General features: G+C 37.5%; 1 protein-coding gene and 1 long non-coding RNA gene across 2 annotated transcripts; both read left to right on the forward strand.

Annotated features, from left to right (window-relative positions):
- The first annotated feature begins 1349 nt into the window (after positions 1–1349).
- LOC110920667 (homeobox-leucine zipper protein ANTHOCYANINLESS 2) lies at positions 1350–7234 on the forward strand. Its single transcript, XM_022164851.2, has 9 exons — positions 1350–1872; positions 1979–2229; positions 2346–2463; positions 2554–3261; positions 3385–3486; positions 3559–3765; positions 5076–5250; positions 5343–5710; positions 6461–7234. Exons 1-9 carry the CDS (start codon positions 1738–1740, stop codon positions 6830–6832), a joined length of 2436 nt encoding a protein of 811 aa, XP_022020543.1. The 5' UTR covers positions 1350–1737; the 3' UTR covers positions 6833–7234.
- A 1274-nt stretch (positions 7235–8508) lies between these two features.
- LOC118489340 lies at positions 8509–11404 on the forward strand. The gene is made up of 3 exons (XR_004887304.1): positions 8509–8647; positions 9178–9243; positions 10300–11404. It is a non-coding gene; the product is annotated as an uncharacterized LOC118489340 (long non-coding RNA).
- Positions 11405–26351: the final 14947 nt, after the last annotated feature.

Raw genomic sequence — 26351 nt, forward strand, 5'->3', positions numbered from 1 at the left:
AAACCCTAAAAAAATCCTAGGGTTTCTGCTGTTTCGACTCGAAACTCCGATGAGCGGCGGGGCTAAATCATCAATCATCATCGTCCAACCCACTGTCGCTGTTGCTGTTTGGGCCTCCACCAGAACCATCTTGCCCTAAATCAGAGGTGAAAACCACAAAATTCCATCACTAACGCCGCCGTGAGCGGCGGCGCCGTCTCCCGCCGTCACTGTGCACCACCGGCTCCTCTCCCCTTCGAATTCTTTCTCTCTTTGGTCGATCTAAGACACGGGTGGGGGTGTGGGAGGAGTGTTATGGGTTTTATTTGTGTGTATGAAGATGTTATGGGTTTTATTTGTGTGTATGAAGATGAAGATGATGGGGTTACTGTGCACCACCGGCTCCTCTCCGCTGCAGGTAGAAATCGAGAGTGGAGGGTGGATTATGGGGTTAATGTACAGTTGAGTGTGAGATTGGAGTTGGAGATTTTGTATTTTTGTTAGATGATTTGTGTTGCAGACAATTGGGGGTGTGTATATGATCATAAAATAAAGATAAGATTAGAGAAGAAAGGAGAATGGGAGGGAACCTTGTGGTGTCGGCTGAAAGAGTGAAGTGTCTTAGGGTTTGTGTTTCCTAAAATACTTAGATTAGATTCGTTGTGGAAGACAGTGGTGGAGGGTGTGATGGTGTTAATAGTGGTGGGTGGGGTGGAAGGTGGGGGCAGTGGTAAGTGGGGCTGAGGGTTGCACCTGGAGACGGTGGTGATGAGGAACTTACTTGCATCAGGTGGTGGTGAGGCTGTGGTGGCTGGGTTGGACCTATTGTTGTTTATAGAGAGAGAAGAGAGAGAGTCAGTTAAATGAAAATGTTAAATTAAGAAAATGTTAAATAAAAATTAAATGACCAAAATGCCCCTTTAGATAAAGACAAAAAAAAAATTAAAACAGTAAAAAATCAGAGATTTTGAGATTTGGACTAAAATGGCAACAAAATGCAAACCACAAGGACCCAGATATAATAAGTTTGAGATTTAGACTAAAGTGACAAAACTGACCAAATCACATAGACCAAAATGACAGTTTACTCATAATTTAAATATTACAACAAAGATAACACAAAAAGATCGCGAATGTACTCATGTAATTTATTGGCAAAGAATTTTATTAATACATATGCAAAAGTACAAGTTAAAGTGTAGAAAAGCAAAAAAAAACTAAAAAAGAAATAAGAAAAGACTTTCAAAGAGAGAGAGAGAGAGGAGTGAAGAGTCAACCAACCGACCCTTTTTTACCGTGAAACCTTTTTTGATTGTTTTTGTTTATTTGTAAGGCTTCCAAGGCTCCACACACATTATCTTCTTCTTCTTCACTCTCTCTCTCTCACACACACACTCTCTCTCTCCCTACAAAATTCAACAAATCTTTTTATATTTCTTTAATCTCTCTCTTGAAGCTCATGATCCAAAACCAAAAGTCAAGCATGCAGATAGCTCTTTCTCACTCTCACCCTTTAGGGTTCCAAAACCTCTAAAACATAATCTCTCTCTCACACACACACCCACCACCAAGAAACCAACTTTCTCATTTTCTTGTCATTTTTCTTGCTTTCACTTCATATCTTGAAAACCCTAGATCATCTTTTTGATGCATCTGTTCAACAATTTCGAAAAAAGATTCAATCTTTGAAGTGGGTTTAGGTTCTTGAATCATAAAGTTGGTTCCTTTATTTAAAAAAAATTAGTGAAGTAAAATTTCATGAGTTTTGGGGGTTTTCTTGATAACAGTCACGGCGGCGACGGCGGTGGTTCCGGTGCCAGAATCGTCGCCGATATTCCCTATAACATGTTCTCCAAATCAATGTTCTCTTCCCCCGGTCTTTCACTTGCTCTTGTAAGTTGTAATAATAATAACAATAATAATAATCTCTTTTATTTCATCACATTAAATCACACAACTTTTTATTTATTTATTTTTACTTTTTTAAAATCTTTTTTAGCAAACGACGATGGAGGGTGGTGGTGGAGGAGGTGGAGGTGGTGGTGAGGTTGGAAGAATGCCGGAAAGTTACGAGACCGGCGGTGGTGGCGGCGGTAGACGGAGCCGTGAAGAGGAGCATGAGAGTAAATCCGGTAGTGATAACATGGACGGTGGTGGCTCCGGTGACGATCCTGACGGCGATGACGGAAAACCACCGAGAAAAAAAAGATACCACCGTCATACTCCTCAACAAATTCAAGAACTTGAAGCGTAAAGATTATTATTATTATTATTATTATTATTATTATTATTATTTATACTTTCTTGAATGAAAGCTTTTTTTTTTTTTACAAAGATTTAAACTTTTTTTTTTGGGTTTTATTTAGATTGTTTAAAGAGTGTCCTCATCCTGATGATAAGCAACGTTTAGAGCTTAGCAGAAGATTATGTTTAGAGACAAGACAGGTCAAGTTTTGGTTCCAAAATCGTCGTACCCAGATGAAAGTAAGAGGAAAAAATGAATCTTTTTGATGTTTTTAATGATAATATTGTGAAAAGATCGAATTTTTATGTTGAAAATTTGGGTTTTGTTAGACACAATTAGAGCGGCACGAGAACTCGATTCTCCGGCAAGAAAATGACAAGCTTCGAGCAGAAAACATGTCGATTCGAGAGGCAATGCGGAACCCTAGCTGCACGAATTGTGGTGGGCCGGCGATGATCGGTGAGATTTCGTTAGAAGAACAACATCTTAGGATCGAAAACGCTAGGTTAAAAGACGAATTGGATCGGGTTTGTGCGCTTGCCGGAAAGTTTCTTGGTCGCCCGGTGTCGTCGATGACTCCGCCTATGCCGAACTCGAGTTTGGAGCTTGGAGTTGGTGGACACCAGTTCCACCAACTCCAAGGCGGAGGTAGTGGCGGAGTGCTTAGTTCAAGCACCTCGCCACTACCTTTAGGGCCACCAGATTTCGGTGTGGGGATTTCTAGTGCATCGTCGGTTGTACCGTCGTCGAGAGCGAGTAACAACATGATGGGGATGGATCATTCTCTAGAGCGATCGATGTATCTCGAGCTCGCCTTGGCTGCTATGGATGAGTTGGTTAAGTTAGCCCAAACCGATGAGCCGCTTTGGCTCCGGTCTTTGGAAACGGGCCGTGGAGTTATGAACCATGACGAGTATTCTAGGGTCGTTACACCGTGTATCGGGTTAAAGCCGAATGATTTCGTTTCCGAGGCTTCAAGGGAGACCGGAATGGTGATCATCAATAGCTTGGCACTTGTTGAAACTCTAATGGATTCGGTAATTTCGTGTTGATAACTTATTATTATTATTTTATTATTATTATTATTATTATTATTATTATTATTATTATTATTATTTCTTGTGAATTATGATCTAATTCTTGTTTGGTTTTTTACTTAGAACAAATGGGCCGAAATGTTTCCATGTATGATTGCTAGAAGTTCAACAATGGATGTGATTTCAAATGGTATGGGAGGAACAAGAAACGGTGCACTTCAATTGGTAAAATTCGGTTCTAAATCCGTTTTTTTCGTTATATACAATTGTTTTCTTTCTAACTGAAACTTGTTTTAGATGCACGCGGAGCTACAAGTTCTATCACCATTGGTCCCGGTCCGTGAGGTCAACTTTCTCCGCTTTTGCAAGCAACACGCGGAGGGTGTGTGGGCGGTGGTTGATGTGTCAATCGATACAATTCGAGATGGCCAACCGGCGTATTTGAGCTGTAGAAGGCTTCCTTCTGGTTGTGTTGTTCAAGATATGCCTAATGGTTACTCTAAGGTAATCTCGAGTCAACTTTTGACTTTGAAAAATTGAAAGCTTATAACGATGTTTATTGTTTTGTAGCTCGAAATGTGTCTTATGATACACGGCTATCTATAGCATAATGTGGTTTTCGTTCCTTTTCTATAACTACACGGCTATTCTTATCAATTCTGAAGTTTAAAATCGATCGGTTTGACCCTTAAAAGTCAAAGTTTCAATGCTTTTTTTAGCATTTATGGAGTTCAACAAGTAGGTGTGCTTGGCTTTGGTCTTAAATGAGTTTGTTGTCATACATCATCTCACTAAACCTTAAAACTTAGTTCAGAAACATGAATGCTTACCTAAATGTGGTAAAGTACAACATTAAATGCACATCATACATCTTGTTAAGCATGATGTACAAGCTTTAAAAGTACAAATTCTTACATGTGTTACTTATACAAGTTTAGATGAACATTTTACAACTTAACTTGCACAATGTTCACATATGTTATCGAGTCTTGATATCGTTTAGAAGCGCAATGTACAACTTTAGATGCTCAATGTACACATTCTTTCTCAAACATCTTCCACGCGCGTGATTTTTTTACGTCTAGGAACGTGTCACACAACTTGCATACAATATAAATCATTTTTAAAGTTTTTGACTCGAGTCGCCACTCTCATTGACAAGATTCATTTCCACATTAATTTTACTTTATAGTGCGAAAACGAACCTTCTGAAATTCTATTTTATTCATCTTAGATGCTGTTTTTGACTTACCAATGCATATGTACTCCTTAAATCAAGCATATGGAATCACATTCAATTACTTTATATCATTTTCTGCAGCTGTGTTATATAAATATAGAATAGAAACATCTAAACACTTGATTTCCCGCGCATCGTGACATATTTATTATTCAAATCGTGTGGATCCCGATCACTTTTAGTAGTTAATATCATCGGTCTTGTTAAACAATTGTTTTGATGTTTCTGTTCCAAGTTTTCTGAGTTTTTTCCGGCTTGTTTTCGATCCTGTTTGACCATTTTTATGTCATTTTTTTTTTCTTTTTTTATTGCATGAATCTTTGTGAAAATATAAAAATATTGTCATTTTCAGGTTACTAGAATTGATAGTACGGTTTCCATGAATATATTATGTCCCTCATTGAGCCCATTTCCAAGATTTGTCTTTTATCTTAATTTTAACTTATTTAATTCAAGGATCTTTTAATTATTAATAATAATAGCTACTTGTCAGTTAAATCTTGTTTTATTAATTATTTCACTGTGTATGTCGTTGTCTACACGGGTTTGCTGATGTATCCGGATTTTTTTTCAGGTTACGTGGGTGGAGCATGCCGAATACGATGAAAATGCTGTTCACGAGCTTTACCGACCGTTGATTCGCGCCGGGATGGGGTTCGGTGCACAACGATGGGTTGCTGCCCTACAACGACAATGCGAGTGCCTTGCGATTCTCATGTCATCTGCAGTACCTACTCGAGATCACACCGGTATGCATTTCTTTGTTATGGTAGCAGTACAACTGTACATGCAGTCGTGCATATGGTACAACTGTTTATGTGTTATTGTGTTATACATGCAGCGATAACGGCTAGCGGGAGGAAAAGCATGTTGAAACTAGCACAACGAATGACGGATAACTTTTGTGCTGGTGTGTGCGCGTCAACGGTGTACAAATGGAACAAACTGTGTGCAACTAACGTTGATGAAGACGTACGGGTCATGACCAGACAAAGCGTTGATGACCCGGGTGAGCCTCCGGGCATTGTTTTAAGCGCGGCTACCTCGGTTTGGTTGCCTGTCTCTCCTCAACGACTGTTTGATTTCCTTCGCGATGAACGGTTAAGAAGCGAGTGGGATATCTTATCCAACGGTGGACCCATGCAAGAAATGGCTCATATAGCCAAGGGCCAGGATCATGGCAACTGTGTCTCTCTTCTCCGAGCTAGCGTAATCTTTCTAGCCCATTGTCTTATATCTTTATATAAATAAATATAAATAATTATGTACAAGGGTGTTCACGTTCCAGTTCAGTCGGTTTTGACTAAAATCGAGTCATACCGCTTACTAAACATATAAATATTAAAAGTTAAACTGATGGTTTCAGGTTCCGAACCAAACCGTTAAACCGGCAAACTGCCAAAAGAGAACCGTGAACTGAACCGTTTGGGTCTCAAACCGGCTAAGTTGCTTCGGTTTAGACGGTTTAGTCAGTTTTCAACCACCTATGAAAACCCTAATCAATCATAGTGTATCTGAAAAGATGGGTTGGGTTAAAACTTAAAAGTGGTAATATGAATGAAAGGACAGGGGCAAAAGGGTAATTAACTATAGAAAAGACACTGAAGCCGTAAGGGCCTAAAGGGTCTATTTCAGATCTAACGTACAGACTGGAACCTGATGATTATAAAAAGTTATTTTTTTTCTTAATCTGAAAAAAAAAAAAAATCCAGAAAGTCAAAACTGTGGTGCATGTGAGAGGGGACAGTGGAAAACTTTCTGGGTTCAGACCGTACGTCACCGTTTTGGTTTTTGGGATGCTTTCCAAAGCAGTTGACTCAACTAGACAGTGACCACACATGACCCTTTTTCCCTTATCTTTATATAATATTATCTAATGTTTACAAATATAACTTGTACGTGCAGAACAAAATATATATATTATGGTTTATCATATTTATATTTTTCTTTTGGTTACAGGCAATGAATGCTAACCAAAGCAGTATGTTGATTCTACAAGAAACATGTATCGATTCGGCAGGATCGCTGGTGGTGTATGCTCCGGTTGATATTCCAGCGATGCATGTGGTGATGAATGGCGGTGATTCGGCTTATGTTGCTCTTCTGCCATCAGGGTTTGCGATAGTACCTGACGGGCCAGGTGACCGTGGTGTGTCCGAGACAGATAACGGTGGTGGCAGGGCTGGTGGATCTCTTTTGACCGTAGCGTTTCAGATCCTTGTGAATAGCCTTCCTACTGCTAAGCTTACGGTGGAGTCGGTTGAGACGGTTAATAATTTGATATCGTGTACTGTTCAGAAGATCAAAGCAGCCATTGCATCTGAGAACTAGTTTATGGTGTTTTAGGGTTTTCTCGGGTGGTATGTTGGCCGGGGTAGTGTTCGACGGTGGTGAAATGTGAATGATAGTTTTTTTAATGATTTTTTTGAACGAGTCAAGAACGAACCGTGCTTGACAACCCTTGCTTTGTTGTAAGAATCAGTAGGGTGTGTGATTTTTACTGCGAAGCAAAGGTGGTGGTTCGGGCATTGACTCGGTCAACCCTGTTTGATAAGCCGGGTTGGATTATAATGGGTCGTGTTAAATGTGTCATGACGGGTGTTTTCAGGTTTTGTTTTTTTTTTTTATTTATTTTTTTTTTGTTAATTTGTATGAAAGCTTACTCATGTGCTTTTGATATTTTATGGTTTATCCTTTATTTGTGGATTGTTAATATATCTGCTAATTTTGTGCTGGTGGAAGTACACTATTTTTTTGATGATGGTTAATTTAAATAAATATATGTAAAGAGGGTAGTGCGAATGTGAAAAAAGTGTGTTCATCTTAGGGTTACGTAGGTAGATTGACAAACTCATTTGCTTGTAGGGGTATGGTGAATATGCAGGTGTTAAGAGGTTTTATATTAAATATTTTTTTAAAGTAAATTACTTTTTAAGTTCAATCAAAAAGTTTAACACCCTGAGTTCCTGACAATTTGTTTTATAATGTTTGAGTCTAATTTTGTTCATGTTATAACATTTTGAGTCCATTTTATTTAAAAAATTAGACTCAAAAGGTTAAAAAATGTACTCAAAAGATTATAAAAAAAAAAACGTCAGGGACTTAGAACGTTAAACATTTTGATTTTAAACTCAAATGATTAAAAACACTAAAATATAATGACTCAAAAAGTAATTTACTCAATTTTTTAATTTGAAATATATCTATTAATTATTTGACTAGCCACACTCACCCAAAATTTACATTTTGATCAAGTTTTTTTTTATAGCAACACTCCCCCCTAACCCTATCACGTTCACCCAATGCGGTCTTTCATGCCTATATCACCACGTGGAGCGCCCTCACGTCTAGTTTTTTCTTTCACTATACATGGTCTAATCTGAGCTATGTGTCTTGAGGTGAGGGTATTTGTGTCACTTTAGACCATATGTAATGGTGTGTGATTGTGGTGGCCAGCTACGTCGGACCTGTGACTACGGTATGCCACAGCGACTCTACGTGGGGTGGTTGTGAGCCGAGTCACATTGTCGTAGCACGAAAGAATGATTCCATTTAATATTCTATATTTCCATAGCTAATCAACTGATTCTAACATTGCGTTTTGTGGCGTGAAAGAATGATTCCATTAAACATCTAAAATTTTATAATTTTATAAAGAATGATCCATTAAACATTTAATGTATTATATTTTATATTTTTATAGATAATCAATTGATTCTAACATTGCACTTTGTTTTTAATTTTAACTACTATTTGTAACACCCCGAAAATATTATATATAAATATAACTGTAATTTTATATGTGTGTATATATATATATATTTATATTGTGATAAATAACATAAGTGTGGTAACTAGGAATATTCAACCTAGTTAAATACAAGTAACTTGTTAGTAAAAGAATGAATGGTGGCCTTTCATAACATTACCAAACCATAAGAACTGAAAGTGATCATGTGCCAAACTTAATTAATTAAAAGCTAAGTTATTAGAAATTCACACATATATGTGTGTTATTCCAGAGAGGGGTGAACAACCTTCTTCTACATTAACGAACACAAAAAAATCTACAAATCAAAAGGGAAATCAAGGTGACTCCCTTGCATGTTGAGGAACTTTGATCATCTAACATCCAACAAATTTACGGTAAGTTACAATTTCACTTTTGATGAGATTTACTAGTTTAGAGAATCCATGAATTAAGAGGGTTCAATGATTTTGCTACTTTAAGGATGAGCTTTGATGATTGTAGAAGTGTTATGGTTGCCATGATTATTGATTATGTGAAGAAATTGATATATGACATGTTTAGATGAATTATCTAGTATGAAGTGAAGTGAGTTTTTAACCTAAGAGTGAAAACCCCCAGATTGATATGTAATAACTGAATATAATAGTCTTGATAAACTGAAATTACATGTTAATTGATTGTTACTTGAAGTATGAAATGGTTGAGTTGCAATAAGAGGGTAGGAAGTTAACAAATTGAGCTAATAAGAATAGCTTAAAAATTATGCACATAAGGTGTTTGGTGAAATGCATAAGTGAAAGCTAGATGCTAACAATTTATCAATAAAAAACTTTGGTCAAAAATCCTATTAATGGTTACTAGCAAGTATTGGTAAAATAGCCTTATAAGATGGTGTCCTAATGATCAATTGGGTTGTATACGATAGGCAACTTAAGTGATACACCAGGAGACCAAACGGGAAAGGATACTCGTATCAAAGAGAAACTTTAAGGTACATAGCTATATTGTTATGTTTTTATTAAAATGATCCATTGTTGATGATAATGAAGAAATGAAACACCAATAAGAAGTAGAATGAAAGACTATTGGTGGGTTAAATGAAATTGTGTTTTTAAGTAAACCTTATTTAAAGGCATGTGAAACTAAAGTATAAATGACCCGCTGGGTCATAGAAGCGGAGGTGTTGCCTAACGGAAATAAATGTGGTCACGGACCATGGTGAAAAATGAAAAAAAGGATGGTTGTCATTTGTGGTCAGTGAAAACCATAAATGGTAAACTAAACGGGTCGTTGTGTTCTATAAGGCCACAAACAAAGAACTGGACATATAAAACCGAAGTATAAACGAACCATGGGGTCATAGAAGCTAAGGTATTGTCCATTATTACCAACCACAATCGCGGTTGTAGTTGGACAAAATAGTAATAAGGAATATAGGAGGATTGAGCTAGAATGCTCAATACCTCTTAAAGGGACGGTTTGGGTAAATCACCGAATGAACGGTGGGGAGCTAAAAAATCCGGACCCATACATACTAGCAAAATGCAGTAAAGTGCACACATCGGGAATGTGCACATTTCAGCATAGTGCATATGTTAGTGATGTGGACATTTCAACAAAATTTAGTAAAGTGCACACATCAGAAATGTGCACATTTCAGCATAGTGCATATATTAGTTATATGCACATTTCAACAAAATATAGTAAAGTGCACACATCAGGAAGGTACACCTTTCAGCATAGTGCATATGTTAGTTATGTACACATTTCAAGCAAAATATAGTAAAGTGCACATGTCTGGAAGGTGCACATTTCAGCAAAATATAGTAAAGTGCACATATTTCAGCAAAAATGTAGTAAAGTGCATATCCGGAAGGTGCACATTTAAGCAAAGTGTACACATTAGTGAAGTGCATATTTCAGTAAAGTGAGCACATCAACGAAGTGAACATTTCAGTTTAAGTGCACAGTTTAGTAAATGTTTTCCTTGACATTTTTCGATTGTTCCGTCGATTTTTCTAATCGTTTAATGAAATATTTATGGTAGGTAAACTAAAAATCAGGCACCAGATGGAAGACCAAGCTACTCAAAGAACCGAACATACATGAACGCCTACTAAGTTATGTCTTCTTTTTATTCATGTTTTTGTAAACTGTTTAAATGATGACTTGTACTTTAAATCAAACCATTACAATACTTTTATTAAAAATATATTTTAGTTTAATCATGAAATCAAATGCTTAATTTGATTTCAGAGCTTAAGGTTAAAAGGATGAATGTGTTCGGTTCAAGGCTTGATCGCGAAATCCGGTAAGAAACAATTATAAAATAACTATTAATTAAATAAATTTTGAAAGGAAATAATGGTTAAAAATGCATGGGAAGGGGTGCATTTATACACCCAAACCCGGAAATGCATCAAGTACAAACAGATAAAGCAAGTTATAGACTTGGCCAAGCTGAATAAAAAGAATGTGTCGTGTGTATTAACAAAAGTTTAGTTCCCGTATGACAATACGAGAATAATTAAAAGAAATGTTGACTAACCTATTGTGAACATTTCAGTAGAATAATGTCGGGAGGAAATGAGGATGATACGGTACCCCTTATCAATGAGGAGATACGTCAAAAGATTTTTTGAAGAGGTCGGTAAAGCATTAGAAGCTAGTCTACCCCTGTTTATGGAGAGACTACAAACTAACATTCTGACCCGTTGAAGAAAGGATCAACGAGCTAAAGGAGAGCCTTACCCAAGAAAAGGATAAGGCTAAAGAAAAGAAAGCTTGTCCTTACGACAAGTTTATGGCATATAAACCTTCGACTTATAATGGAGAGGCAGATCCAATCGCTTGTCAAAGGTGGATAAGCGATATTAAAGGTGTTTTTGAACGAACTCACTACGACTCGAGTGATTTTGTGGCTTACGGGACCGACCAATTAAGGGCCTAAGCCAAGGATGGGTGGGATAACATCAGAAATGAAAAGGGGATTGAAGCTACATGGACTATGACTTAGGAGGAATTTAACGCGCCCTTCCTCAAACACCATAGTCCTAAAGCAATGATCAATAAGATCAATACGATATGTTTAAGCCATTTGAGTGTTGAATACATTAAGTTCACGATCGCATAAAAGATGAAATTCACTATTATCACCATCCTCATCAACTAGAGGATAACTATTTTCGTTTCATACAATATTATATAAGAACTTTTAGTTACGAATAATCATAGTATATAAAAATTACGTAAGATAAGTAACATATATAAAAAAATAAGTAACAACCCAAACTAAAATAACCCTGGACTAGTACCAGTATTACGTTTCAAACTAGTATACCAGATTTTACCGCCGGTACAAACCTTATGCCGTTTCACTTATTTACCGGGGTGTTTCGTACCGGATTTACATCTTGAAATGGTAATACCGGTATAACCGGCAGGTATTTACCAGGTTTTAAAACAATGGTTAAATTTACTGACTGAACAAATCCTGACCACTGATTTATATCATCAAATCGTAAAATACACTAGTGTATTTTCATAATCAAATCCTAGCCATTGATTTACAGTTGTGTATACACTTATGTATTGATAATCAAAGGCTAGGATTAGTTCAGTGGTGTTCACAATCAAGGGGGTTGTTCACTAATGAACCTAACCCTATATGTATGTGTGTGTGTGTGTGTATATATATATATATATATATATATATATATATATATAGAAACAGGATCAGGAGAAAATGCCCTAAAGTGTGAGAACGGTGAGAACGCATCCTGGCCCAACACGTGAGGGGCTTTTTTGTCTTTTCAATCTTCTTTATTTCCCAATTTCGTGTAACATGCTGCTTCATTTTTGGCGTCTAAGATTATTTTGGCATTAATTATATTCATTAACTACTGGCATTTTATTGTTTCTTGGATCTGTCACATTGAATTAATTGTTTTTGTGCCACATAGATATTTTTTTTGGCGTTATAGCGTTTCCCAAGTCAATTTGTTGGCGTTCGTGGCGTTGTTAATAATTCATTACGATTCATTAATATTTTCATAAGATTACAATAAGACCAAATGTTTTTAATGGCTTTTAGTCAATTATTGTTGTTTTTAATAATACATTGTTTTGGCATTTTTTTGGCGTTTTATATAGTAACAAGGTGCTTTGCAAACATCCATTCTCACAGTTTTCATACTATTAGGGTTTTGGTGTTTGTAGTTTTTGGCGTTTTATATAATAATGTATTTTATTAGTAGAGAATTGGATAACAAACAACAGATAATTAGATAACAAAACAATAGAAAATGAAAAAAAAATGCTAATCTAATTTCTCATCCAAATCTTCACTGTCATCAGCCTCTTCTTCTTGAAATTGTTTTGGCGTTTTGAACCTTTGAATACCTTAGCTAGATGCCAATTTTCCTACATAACACCCATCTTTTTAGACGAAGTTTATTAGTGGCATCCTGTTTTTTGGTGTGATATTCTTGTTTGGTGACATGTCATTGAAGATCAACTCCTGCTTGAATGCTATTTATAATAATGGAGTCCAAAATAGCATTTTACACTAGTGTTGATCCCTTCATGCCATGCATATATTCATCATGAACAAAGCTCACATGATGACATATCACTGTCATCAGTCTCTTTTTCTTGAATATTTGTCCATCTCATTCAGCAAAAGCTTATAGAGATACTCACCTCAGAGAAGAATCTATTCAGTGAAACTTCATGCAGAACAATAGTGGATATAGAAGAAACGAGCTTTGCCATCTGTGGTTTTTTTAACTATTTTTGGCGTTTAAAGTGAGTGGTTTCTAGGAAACATGGCGTTTGTTTTCTGGGTTTGATCAATTCATTGTGTAGAGACCTGTCTCTTATATGATGTTTTTGGCGCGTAGTTTAGGCGGAATTTTTATTATAATAAATGATAGTAATAAAGTAACCGTCTTTTCATTTACTGTGTGTATTTACTGTTTTGTTCAGCTTTATCAGTGATAGACGTCCCATCTTCCAAGTTTGGCGTGCATGATACATTATAAATATAACAACCCTCGGTAAAACCGACACCCTCATAATAATTTTGACACCCTAATATATCTTAAAATGTCTCAACATATCTTTATATGCACCCTATATATGAAAACCTAGCCCAAAATAGATTTTAATATATATGCACCCGGCAAGCCTACATAGTGACCCAGCTAAGCTACGCATTGACCGGAGGTCAACGCGGGCCGCGTAGGCCCTGTGCTCATGGTACGCGGGCCGCGAGAAAGAGAGAATCAGGCCCTATAAATAGAAGGCAACGGGCCTTCAGTCCGATCGTTCATTTCTTTCTTTCAATCTCAATTTTCTGTAGTGGCGTTATTATACCCCCTAATTAGCGAGATTCTGCTACGATGTAAGTATTATAACCCTGGAGACGTATTAGATACTCTGCCCGATTGATCTAGGGTTCCGTAACGGCTGTCGTGGTTCTGCCCGACGTAGTCGTTGGAATGCCGTCTCGGGGAGGGTATTACTAATGTTAAAATGGGTTATTATACTAACACACGTGCATTTGTGTAATTTATAGATTATTCCCAGGAAATCCTTACGAAAAACCTAAAACAGCAATGTGAGTTAATCCTCTTTTTATATACTCATTTTTGTGAGTGATCCTTCTTTTTCTGAACTCATTTTTGTGAGTTGATACACTTTTTGTAAACCTTTTTGTTTACTGTTTGTACAAAACCTCACTTAATTAAATACATATAAAACAGTTATTGAGTATTTGTAAAGAATACAATTATAGTGGGTATGTTGGGGTTTTGTATACAAAATTGGTTACTGGCGTGGTAACATCCCATAAGTTGAGCATGACCGTACCACTGATGTTAATTGGGATGTCTTGAAAACAAATGTAATTGCGGATGTGCCCTCAATACTGCAAATTGGTTTTATTTAAACTTGATTAAACTGGGATTCACTCACCAGTATTTTCCACTGACAAAATGTTTTTAAAACGCGTTTCAGGTAACAAAATGTGAAAGCCAAATAGAAGCCAGCTGGACAGCACTGAAGGCTTGGAAAAGTGGCAATAAAGTTACCTAAAAAGAAATAGATGTTTTTCTTAAATAAAATAGGGTGTACCCCTATGAAATTATATGTATTGAAAACTTGGGTTTTACCCATGTGTTTAATATTATAAAATGTGGTGGTTTAGTCTGATAACATATTTCCTAACTACAGTCCTGATGAAAATTCCGCTGCCAAATTGGATAAATAAACGTGATACCACCGAAACTGGCTCGCGGCCGCCCGTTCCCGTGAACTAGGGATCGGGGGTTGTGACAGAAGGTGGTATCAAAGCTATGCCACTGATTCAGCCACAGGAGTGTTCTGCTGACATCAAAATTCAAAGTGTTAGGAAATAAATTACGGAAATACGTGCATAATTGTATTTTCTTGCTATGTGTTATCTGACTATTTGTTAGTTTACAGTATGAGCGACCAAGGACCCTCTGACGCGTATCGTCAATTGTCTGGTTCGCCTAGGAGCGAAGGCACATTCTCTTCTCAGCCTGCCCTCTCAGGGTACTCTGCTGATACGGAAGAAGGAATCTTTGTGTTTAAGGCTCAGTCTGAAGAGCCATTTCCTCAGAAAAAGAGGGGATGGTTCAGTAGGGGAGCACACAAGCGTAGGAAACGAATGAAAAAGTTGCAGGAACAGCGAGTGTTAGCTGCAGCAAAAAGAGAGACTGATGCCTATAACCAGGATATGCTTAATAGGGGTATAGCTAATATCCATATTTTAGCAACCACTGCTGCTGACCCAAACCTGGAGCAAATGCTAGCACCCCAACCACAACCACAAAATCCTGACCAACCCATGGAAGTAGAAAATCAAATAGAAATGCCTGATTACAACCCGGAGGAAATACCTAGGGTACATGCACCAAATCCTCTAGACCCAAACAACTACGACCCCTGGTGGGACGATGTTAGGGACTACGTGCAAGAAAACCCAATACAGGAAAATGTGCCAATACCTAACTTAGGAGCCTACCCAGGGTTAGATCCTCAAGATCCCTACAACACTAGTGACGCATATGTTAGGGAAATGTTAGAGAATCCATACCCATACCCGGCCCCTATCCCTCCATATCAGGAACCCGCACCCCAGATTCCAAACCCAGTCCTAGAACCTGCACCCCCAATGAGTGCAGAAAATGTCCAAGAACTTAGGACTTTCGGTGAGGAAATTTTAGAAAGCAGTGAAAGAATGCGACTGGTGGGAGAACGCCTCGTATGGAAATACGACGAGCGTAATATGGATTTTTGGATGAATCCATATCAGTGAATGTGATGGCAGGAACAGTAGTAGTAATAATAATATAATATAATATAATAATATATGTGTGTATGTGTTAGAAAAAAAAACTACGGATGCCTACTATTAGTATTGTAGCTTTACATTTCAGTCGGTATTGTAATTTAAATTTCAGTACTGGTGTGTAATGATGCATACTATATAAATAGAGTAAAAGTCGCAATGCTCGACGCTTTTGACCAAAAAGTGTTTGTCATGTGATTGGCTATATTCAAATATTATTTGTGATATTAATATTTTGGTAAATGTTTAAAATTCAGATGGCCGACGAGGGAAATCAAGATAATCTGAATAACGATAACCAGAGTAACAATAACGTGGTTAACGAGAATCCAAACAACAATGGGAATCAAATGGATAATAGTGCCGTTCAACACATAGTGGCACAAGGAATTATAGATGCAATGCCATTTATTATTCAAACGGTTCAAGAAGCGAATAATAAAAGTAAGCATAGCAGTAAGCGACCAAGTGAACTAGAACACAGCGTGAACAATGGACTCGTACTTCAAGCACCCATTCCCAAAAGAAGAAGAACCATGCCATATGGTTGTTCTTATAAAGAATTCTGGTCCTGCAAACCAATAGAATTCTCGGGCAATGAAGGACCCATTGCAGCTCTACGCTGGATAGAGAAAACTGAGGCTATTCTGAAAATAAGTAAGTGTGCTGAAGAAGATAAGATAATGTTTGCTTCAAATCTATTTAAAAATGCAGCCCTAGAATGGTGGAACACTATCCTCCAGTCAAGAGGAAGTGATAGGATTTATAACATGGAATGGGAAGAATTCAAAAAACATGGTAGAAAGGAAGTTCTGCCCTCCCAATGAAAAAGAGCAGATAGCAAATAAGTTTCTGAATCTTAGAATGACCGGGGTAGACAGTAAGGGTTACACTACCACATTCTTTGAATATGCTAGGATAGTACCAACACTTGCATCACCTGAACCAGTGTTAATCTCCCGTTACATCTGGGGATTAATTTGAGAAATTAGGCATGTAGTCAAGGCAGCTAGACCCCAAACCATAGAACAAGCTGTAGAACTAGCCAATACCTTGACAGATGAGTTAATCCGTACTAGAGAAGAAGACCAGAGGAGAAACCTATCCCAAAAGCTTACCCAAGAATTCCGTTCTGGGAATTCCAACCGTAGGAATGTAGGTTCTACCTCTGCACCATACTGCAGAAACTGCAAGAAGAAGCATTCTGGAAAATGCTTTACTTACTGTAATTTTTGCAAGGCCCCAGGACACAAGGAAGAGAATTGCAAGAAGAAATCCAGTAATGGAATGTGTTTCAATTGTGGAGAAAAAGGTCACATCAGGACAAATTGTCCGAAATTGGCTCCAGTTGCAAACAATAAGAATCCTAAAAATGCTAGAGCATTTGTTCTAACTACAGATGAAGCCAAGATGATCTCGGACGTCATTGCTGGTACGTTTTTAGTTAATGATATTTTTGCTAAGTATTATTTGACTCTGGTGCAAACCAAAGTTTTATTAATACTTCGTTTTGCGAACTCCTAAATCAATCATTAACTAAACTACCACAAGAATGTCTAGTAGAGACAGCAAATGGAGAAACCGTTAAGATTTCTGAAATCTTGCAAGGAGCAAGAATAGAAATTTTTAATCAAAAATTTATTGCAAACCTTTACCCAATGAAGCTGGTAGGATTTGATGTCGTGTTAGGAATGGATTGGTTAATAGCCAATAAAGCCAATGTCTTATGTGATCAAAAGTCAATTCAGGTAAAGTCACCAAGAGGTGAAAAGATCAAAATTAAAGGAGATAAACCATCTAGATCCACTAAATTCATCTCTGTGATGAAAACCGCAAGTTATATAAGGAAAGGATCTATAGTGTATTTGATTTCTATAATCACTAACACTAAAGGAAAAGAATTAAAAGACATTCCAGTAGTGTCTCAGTTTTCAGATGTCTTTCCAGAAGAATTGCCAGGACTACCGCCAGATAGCGAAGTCGAATTCAGAATCCATCTGCTACCAGGGACTGCACCGATTGCCAAAGCACCTTACCGTTTGGCACCCGCCGAAATGCAGGAACTGAAGAAATAATTAGATGAATTGCTAGAAAAGGGATTCATACAACCAAGCTCATCGCCATGGGGAGCACCGATTTTATTTGTTAAAAAGAAGGACGGATCAATGCGTATGTGCATTGACTACCGCGAATTAAACAAAGTCACGATTAAGAATCGGTATCCATTACCGAGGATCGATGATCTGTTCGATCAACTTCAAGGAGCTCGGTTTTTCTCTAAAATCGATTTAAGATCAGGATATCATCAATTAAAGGTACAGGAAGAAGATATTCCTAAAACCGCATTCAGAACAAGGTATGGTCATTATGAATTTACTGTCATGCCATTTGGTTTAACCAATGCCCAGCCGCATTTATGGACATGATGAACCGAATATGTAAGCCATATTTGGATAAATTCTAATTTACTCTAAAAGTAAAGAAGAGCATGCAAAGCACTTGCAATTACTTTTAAGTTTATTGAGAAAGGAAATGCTTTATGCTAAGTTTTCAAAATGCGAGTTTTGGTTAGAACAGGTACAATTTCTCGGACATTTAGTTAACCATGAAGGAATTCATGTAGATCCAACAAAGATCGAGGCAATTACCAGATGGAAAACCCCTGAGTCACCAACCGAGGTTAGAAGTTTCTTAGGATTGGCCGGTTATTATAGAAGATTTATTCGAGATTTTTCTAGAATAGCCATTCCTTTAACTAAGTTAACCTGTAAATCTGTTAAGTTTAAATAGGGACCAAAACAAGAAGAAGCTTTTAGAATCCTTAAGCAAAGATTAACCCATACACCCATACTAGCGTTACCGGAAGGAACTGAAGACTTTGTAGTCTTTTGTGACGCATCGAAGTTAGGTTATGGATGTGTATTAATGCAACGTCAAAAGGTTATAGCTTATGCCTCTAGACAGCTTAAGAATCATGAAGAAAATTATTCAACCCATGATTTGGAATTAGGAGCCATAATTTTTGCCCTTAAAATTTGGAGACATTATCTTTATGGTAGTAAGTTTACCGTTTTTACAGATCATAAGAGCTTAAGGTATGTTTTTGGGCAAAAAGAACTGAATATGAGACAAAGACGCTGGATGGAATTACTTAGTGATTATGATTGTGATATCCAGTATCACGCAGGAAAAGCAAATGTAGTGGCTGATGCTTTAAGCCGAAAGTGTCACGAAAAGCCAAAAAGGGTACGTTCTCTTAGATTAAATCTACAAGTAGATTTAAATGATCAAATTAGAAAAGCACAAGAATTAGTAATCAAGGAAGATACTGAAAAATTAAAAGGAATGATTAAGGAATTAGAACAAGGAACAGATGGAATTTGGAGGTTCCATAAAAAGAGAATGTGGATACCTAAATTAGGAAATTTACGTCACCGTATATTAGAAGAAGCCCATAAATCTAAATATACGATGCATCCAGGAAGTGATAAAATGTACCAGGATTTGAGGAAAAATTTCTGGTGGATAGGAATGAAAAAGGATGTAGCAGCCTATGTTTCTAAATGTTTAACTTGCTTACAAGTTAAAGCTGAACATCAGAAACCCTCAGGTTTATTACAGCAATTAGAAATGCCAGTCTGGAAATGGGAATTGATAACAATGGATTTTGTTACCAAATTACCCAAAACAAGAAAAGGTAATGATACAATCTGGGTGATTGTAGATAGGCTAACCAAGTCAGCTCATTTCCTACCAATGAAGGAAACCTTTAGTATGGAACAATTAGCCAAATTATATGTAAATGAAATTGTTTTCATTACATGGAATTCCTTTATCAATTGTTTCTGATAGGGATAGCCGTTTTACTTCTCATTTTTTGGTCAAGTTTCCAAAAAGCAATGGGAACCAAGTTGAACCTAAGCACAACTTATCATCCCTAAACAGACGGGCAAAGCGAAAGAACAATCCAGACGATGGAAGACATGCTTAGAGCTTGTGTAATTGATTTCGGAGGTAATTGGGACGAACACTTACCTTTAATAGAATTTTCTTATAATAACAGTTATCACACAAGTATCAATGCTGCACTATTCGAAGCACTTTATGGACGAAAGTGCAGAACCCCAGTCTGTTGGGCAGAAATTGGGGAAAAACAACTATCTGGACCTGAGATAGTACAGGAAACAACTGACAAAATCATTCAAGTCAAGGAACGACTGAAAGCAGCACGTGATCGACAGAAGAGCTACGCTGACAACAGACGTAAACCATTGGAATTTCAAGTAGGAGATAAAGTATTGTTAAAAGTCTCTCCTTGGAAAGGAGTAGTAAGATTCATCAAAAGAGGAAAGCTAAGTCCCAGGTATATTGGACCTTTTAAGATTATTAAAAGAATAGGACCTGTAGCCTATCAGCTACAACTACCAGAGGAAATGGCAGGAATACATGATGTATTTCATGTATCTAATCTCAAAAAGTGTCTAGCCGACGAATCACTCATAGTACCTCTTAAAGATATAGAGGTAAATGAACAACTCAAATTTGTAGAGAGACCTCTACAAATTGAAGATAGGAAAATTAAGAATCTGAAGCATAAGAGATTAATTCTGGTATAAGTAAAGTGGGACTCCAAAAGAGGACCTGAATACACATGGGAGCTTGAATCAGAAATGCAAAGTAAATATCCACACTTGTTCCAGTAGATCTCGAGGACGAGCTCTAAAACAAGGTGGGGAGGATATAACAACCATCGGTAAAACCGACACCCTCATAATAATTTTGACACCCTAATATATCTTAAAATGTCTCAACATATCTTTATATGCACCCCATATATGAAAACCGAGCCCAAAATAGAATTTAATATATAAAATAAATTAAAAACAATAAATAATAAGTTGAGGCGGGCCGCGTAGGACCTCACCTCAATTTTACGCGGGCCGTATCAAAGCCCATAGTTGGTTTCGGTGAAACTTAAGTTCAGGCGGGCCGCGTATGATCCCGTCTAAGTTCATGCGGGCCGCGAGCGACCTAGAATGTGGCGCAGCCCTGGGCCGCCACCTGGCCCAACACCCAGCAAGCCTACATAGTGACCCAGCTAAGCTACGCATTGACCGGAGGTCAACGCGGGCCGCGTAGGCCCTGTGCTCATGGTACGCGGGCCGCGAGAAAGACAGAATCAGGCCCTATAAATAGAAGGCAACGGGCCTTCAGTCCGATCGTTCATTTCTTTCTTTCAATCTCAATTTTCTGTAGTGGCGTTATTATACCCGGGCATTATACCCCCTAATTAGCGAGATTCTGCTACGATGTAAGTATTATAACCCTGGAGACGTATTAGATACTCTGCCCGATTGATCTAGGGTTCCGTAACGGCTGTCGTGGTTCTGCCCGACGTAGTCGTTGGAATGCCGTCTCGGGGAGGGTATTACTAATGTTAAAATGGGTTATTATACTAACACATGTGCATTTGTGTAATTTATAGATTATTCCCAGGAAATCCTTACGAAAAACCTAAAACAACAATGTGAGTTAATCCTCTTTTTATATACTCATTTTTGTGAGTGATCCTTCTTTTTCTGAACTCATTTTTGTGAGTTGATCCACTTTTTGTAAACCTTTTTGTTTACTGTTTGTATAAAACCTCACTTAATTAAATACATATAAAACAGTTATTGAGTATTTGTAAAGAATACAATTATAGTGGGTATGTTGGGGTTTTGTATACAAAATTGGTTACTGGCGTGGTAACATCCCATAAGTTGAGTATGACCGTACCACTGATGTTAATTGGGATGTCTTGAAAACAAATGTAATTGCGGATGTGCCCTCAATACTGCAAATTGGTTTTATTTAAACTGGGATTCACTCACCAGTATTTTCCACTGACAAAATGTTTTTAAAACGCGTTTCAGGTAACAAAATGTGAAAGCCAAATAGAAGCCAGCTGGACAGCACTGAAGGCTTGGAAAAGTGGCAATAAAGTTACCTAAAAAGAAATAGATGTTTTTCTTAAATAAAATAGGGTGTACCCCTATGAAATTATATGTATTGAAAACTTGGGTTTTACCCATGTGTTTAATATTATAAAATGTGGTAGTTTACTCTGATAACATATTTCCTAACTACGGTCCTGATGAAAATTTCCGCTGCCAAATTGGATAAATAAACGTGATACTACCGAAACTGGCTCGCGGCCACCCGTTCCCGGGAACTAGGGATCGGGGGTTGTGACAATAAATATTAGCCAATTTATAAGCCGAGTGGAGAGAACATTGTGAGGGATGTGCATGAATTGTTGGTTTCACGGGCGGGTTAATCTTGGGTAAGGGTTGCAACTCAATCATTCTCCACTATTGATCACGAACACTAAGCACAAGTCATAAGGTCTTTGTAAGGGTTGTAATGGGGCTAGGCTAAGGGTAGGAATTAGGATTTTTTTTTTTAAAGTGGCTAAGGTGATGAAAATTCGATTTTTATTACCAACCACGAACCTAGACAAAACTAAATATAGCCATCAACTATAAGGCAACAACTTTCGCCTTTTATTCAACGACTACTAACATATCTTTTTGTGTTTTTCTCAATGCCTTTTCAGCTCTTTTTCAATCTGCTTTTGTCACACCCCGTTTTCCACGTGTCTCACCGGTGGGCCCGGTGGGGGATTATCGTGACGATGTTGGCAACAATATAGTCAAACCACACAATTATATAATGCACAGCGGAAGCATAAGATAAATATATAAATTTCAACCTCTGTTCATAATATCAATGTATTACAGAGTTGAATATCCACAGTGGATCGAAAATAAAGGTAAAGTATTGTTCCATTAGATACTGCAATCAAGCTTGCGAGGCTTATCCCGATGCTAGGGAGCTAATACCAGCCAATTACGTTTAGGTACCTGCACTTAATCTTTTTTGGGGAAAATACGTCAGTTTACACTGGTAAATACATTCAACTGACACATTTGAAAATGTTTATTAAAATTGATTTGAATGCACAAGGCACAAACTCTTTTATAACTTGGGAAAATTCATAATGATCTTGTGAACGTTTTACATGTTCTTTTATGCGTTCAGTAGCCCGGGTCGTGCCGGGTTAAAGATTTATAGACACACCACGTTTGCGTAAAACCGTAGTACAGAAACCAACGGCTACGTCTTTTAGTTTTAATGTCGACACTTTATACCGGGTGTACGCCTACACCGGGATGTCGATGGTCGTGGCCATTTCGTAAAATGATGCCGAGGATATCCGGGACAACGGTCATTAAACCCCCCAAAGGCTTATAAGCAACAAAACTGTTTAAATGAGCCAATCATATTTAATCAATTAACCACCTAAGCGATGGAAGTATATAATGCTCAATCAAGCGGTATTAATATACCGTAACCCAAGCCCATATAGGGGAAATAAGTCAAAAGTATTTACCTTTGCAAGTATAAATCCTTAACTTAGATCAAGTCACCGATAGCTTTTACTGGGGCTCCTAATCTGGAACGAAGGTTTTAATTAACCTCTTAGAATCCTAACGGTCCTTATAGTAGCCGTAGCTTAAACCGGTTGATTCCGATATATAGATATGGTTAATTCGCACGAAAAGGCGAAAACCGAGAATGGAGTATGATTTGGACCCAACAAGTTCAGAGGCTTGTTTCATATGGGTTTATAGTTCATACTCTGGATTTTGGGGTTCAAATAATATAATTTGACCCGTATCGGCTATTGCACGAAAACTAGTTCCGTGGGCCGTACCGTGTGCGCAAATAGGCGAAACGGTTAATCATAAGAGTCGTACGCTTATTTCCTAAGTCAATATGCCTTAAAAGTATTTTAGTATCAGTAGGATACCTTCCGTAATGCCCGTAACGAGTTTGAGTTAATATTATGCCCCGTAGGGGCTTTTCGGTCATTTTAAAGACTTTAAAAAGGCTTTTCGAGTTCTACAGGAAATCTGAGTTTCCCGAACAGCTTATAAAGCTTAAAATACTTTATTTATTATTTAAAACCAGTGGCAATTGGAATCGGGTCAAAAGACCTTGTAGAACTCCCGTTTTGGCCAAAAAGGGCATATTCGGTATTAACCGAACCGTAGCCATAACTGCAGGTTATGAGCAAGGTAAAAATTATTAAAAATCTTTAAAATTCCCAAAATATTATTTTACCACAGTGGGTAAAAGTTTTGGTGACGAAAACTTGGGTTAGATGGGCGTTATGCTAATTGCGCCGTTAATTACAAAACTTTCTTAAAAGTGCGCCTTTTAGCATAACTCTCATTCTAGACCTCGGATTGACGTGAAACTTTAAGGACATGCTTATAATTTAATAAGCAAGGTCTTGGTCCGTTCACGTGTCCGAAATACTCGTTTAAATTTTAAAAAGCCTTTACGGTCAACTTTTAGGCGAATGACGGAAATACGTAAAAGACTCGGATAACTCATGAACCGACCACAGAGGCGTATACCAACATGTGACCTGGTCCTAAGAGAGTCCTAAGGTATATTTATACCTCACTAAAACGGGTCAGAACTGAAGTCAAAGCAAAAGTCAAACTTTTGCGACTTTCGGCTCCGAACCGGTTCAATATAGTAAATGATCGATTCAAACGAGCGCAAACATGTTTATATACTTATTATCATGTTTTATGATTATCAAAACAGGTTCCATAACATATATATTACAGATTATGCATAAATCGCCAAAATAGCTTTCTGTTGACTTTTTAATCGCGCGTTTGACTCGATATTTGACATAGTTAGAGTGGTGATCAGGGGGAACCATTTTAGAGGTTTATTACCCACATAAATACCAACTCATAACCATTTTTGATTCGTCATAAGACTGAACCATCACTGAGTTATTTTAAAGTCAAACCGTACTTACGACGGTTTGGTTTTTAGCTAAATACTAAGCATAAACTGAAGTATGAATGATCAAGGCAACTTACAGAAGTTAGGACTTGAATATGGAGCAAAGAAGAACACTTGGGAGCACTTAGAATAATCAGATGGAAGTTGTTTGAGTTGTGTGAATGATATGAGCTTAAGGTGGCTATTTATAGCCAATGCCAAGCATCTTTGATCATTACAACTCTTACAATCAGACCAGGGGTGATGGTAGGTGTCCCCTAAGTGTTATGGGTCGAGCATAGGGTGCCCATGCCCCATAATTATGTACATGATCGTTCACAAGCTCCAAAAGTCAAGAAACTACAAGGTTTCTGCATCTGGGCACTTTACGCGGCCCGCATGGGAGTTCCCATGCTTTCTAATGCGGGTCGCCTAAAGGTTAAGAAATCAGGCGAGTTAGTGAGGAGGCTCGCGGCCCGCCTCGACTTATGTCTAAACCTTACGCGGGTCGCGTGGGGTTATATTTTCTGAATTTTTCAAATCTTTTATAATGATTACAGAATCGGGCCATTAATAACGAAATCTTTCGTAATGATTTGCCTGACCTTTCGGATTTGAAGGGGTAACTTTGCGGTTTGGCCCTCGGTTATTTACCGATAGGGGCCTCGTGTTAATTACCCGCATTATTAAGTCCCCGGTTTATTTATTAATTATTCTGAAAGCCTTAACTTTCACTATTGACGCTTTTAACCCTTCTTCTACGAATTCGATCGTAACTTTCTTGTTTCATATCGAAACTTCGCGAAATTCATATATATTATTTTAGTGAGGGTATAATACCGTTACAAAGTCTTTGGAACGTTAAAGGGTCACTCAGAGGTATTATTAAACATGTTGACACAGTTAACCCCTGTAGTTTGTAATCTCTCACTTTCTTCCGCGTTTTATTTTTGTACGATCTATAATTTATTCGTTTGAAGGTTTAAGCATTAACTAGGGATACTATACAGTATATTTACCCTTGTTGACATTTATAACCCTCGAATTTACATACTTTCAAGGTTTGTCAAAATTAGTCCTTTATTTATTATAGATGCCACGTGTAAACAATGACACGTGTTAACACATCATTGGACACAAAATTTCGAGGTGTTACAGCTTTTTTTTAATCATCAAAGACAACTATACAAATACAATTCCTATAATCAAATTTTCATCACACGAGTTTAAAATAAGAGGTTTAACGGTTATGGGCTATAGGGTGGTCAAACGAAAGGTTTAGGCTCAAAATGGGCGACTAGGGGATTTATTTGGGTAAGGATAGCTAAATGGTTTTAAGAGAAAAGGCTTACCTAATGCCTTAGTCATTCTCATGCTTGTATTCGGTCTATAGTCTCAAACGTATCAAAAGTTGCAAGTTCTACCATACATGACTAATGGTCCACTCAAACAAAGAAACATAGGTATGTACTCTATGATATAAAAGTGGCTCAAAACCTCACATATCTAAAAGGGTATGGTATGTGACATGCATAAACTACTAGTTTCTTAGGCTGATTATTCCCAAATAACCACCCACTAAATACCCGTCATGCTATTAACTTGAACTTGACCATGACAAAAGACCAAATGGGTTGTGAAATCCCTCGTTGACTTAGTTACTTGTGCTTTTAAGATCGCTTTTTAGACAAGATATTTTGAAAAATTTTTGAAATTTTCCCCCATCCCCTCACTTGAGGTAAACATTGTCCTCAATGTGTAGTGTTTAAATGAACGGGTCAAAAACGAAAAATTTTTACTACTCCCCCATCCCCACACTTGAAGTACATATTGTCCTCAATGTGTGAAAACTAGAGTATTAGATGCAC

Source organism: Helianthus annuus, chromosome 17 (assembly GCF_002127325.2).
Source record: "Helianthus annuus cultivar XRQ/B chromosome 17, HanXRQr2.0-SUNRISE, whole genome shotgun sequence".
Lineage (NCBI taxonomy): Eukaryota > Viridiplantae > Streptophyta > Magnoliopsida > Asterales > Asteraceae > Helianthus > Helianthus annuus.

Bases quoted from the DNA above. Each gene is read 5' to 3' on its own strand.
- LOC110920667 (XM_022164851.2), top strand. From the start codon at position 1,738: ATGAGTTTTGGGGGTTTTCTTGATAACAGTCACGGCGGCGACGGCGGT. The intron at 1,873-1,978 runs GTAAGTTGTAAT...AATCTTTTTTAG, and splicing joins CCGGTCTTTCACTTGCTCTT to CAAACGACGATGGAGGGTGG. The intron at 2,230-2,345 runs GTAAAGATTATT...GGTTTTATTTAG, and splicing joins CAAATTCAAGAACTTGAAGC to ATTGTTTAAAGAGTGTCCTC.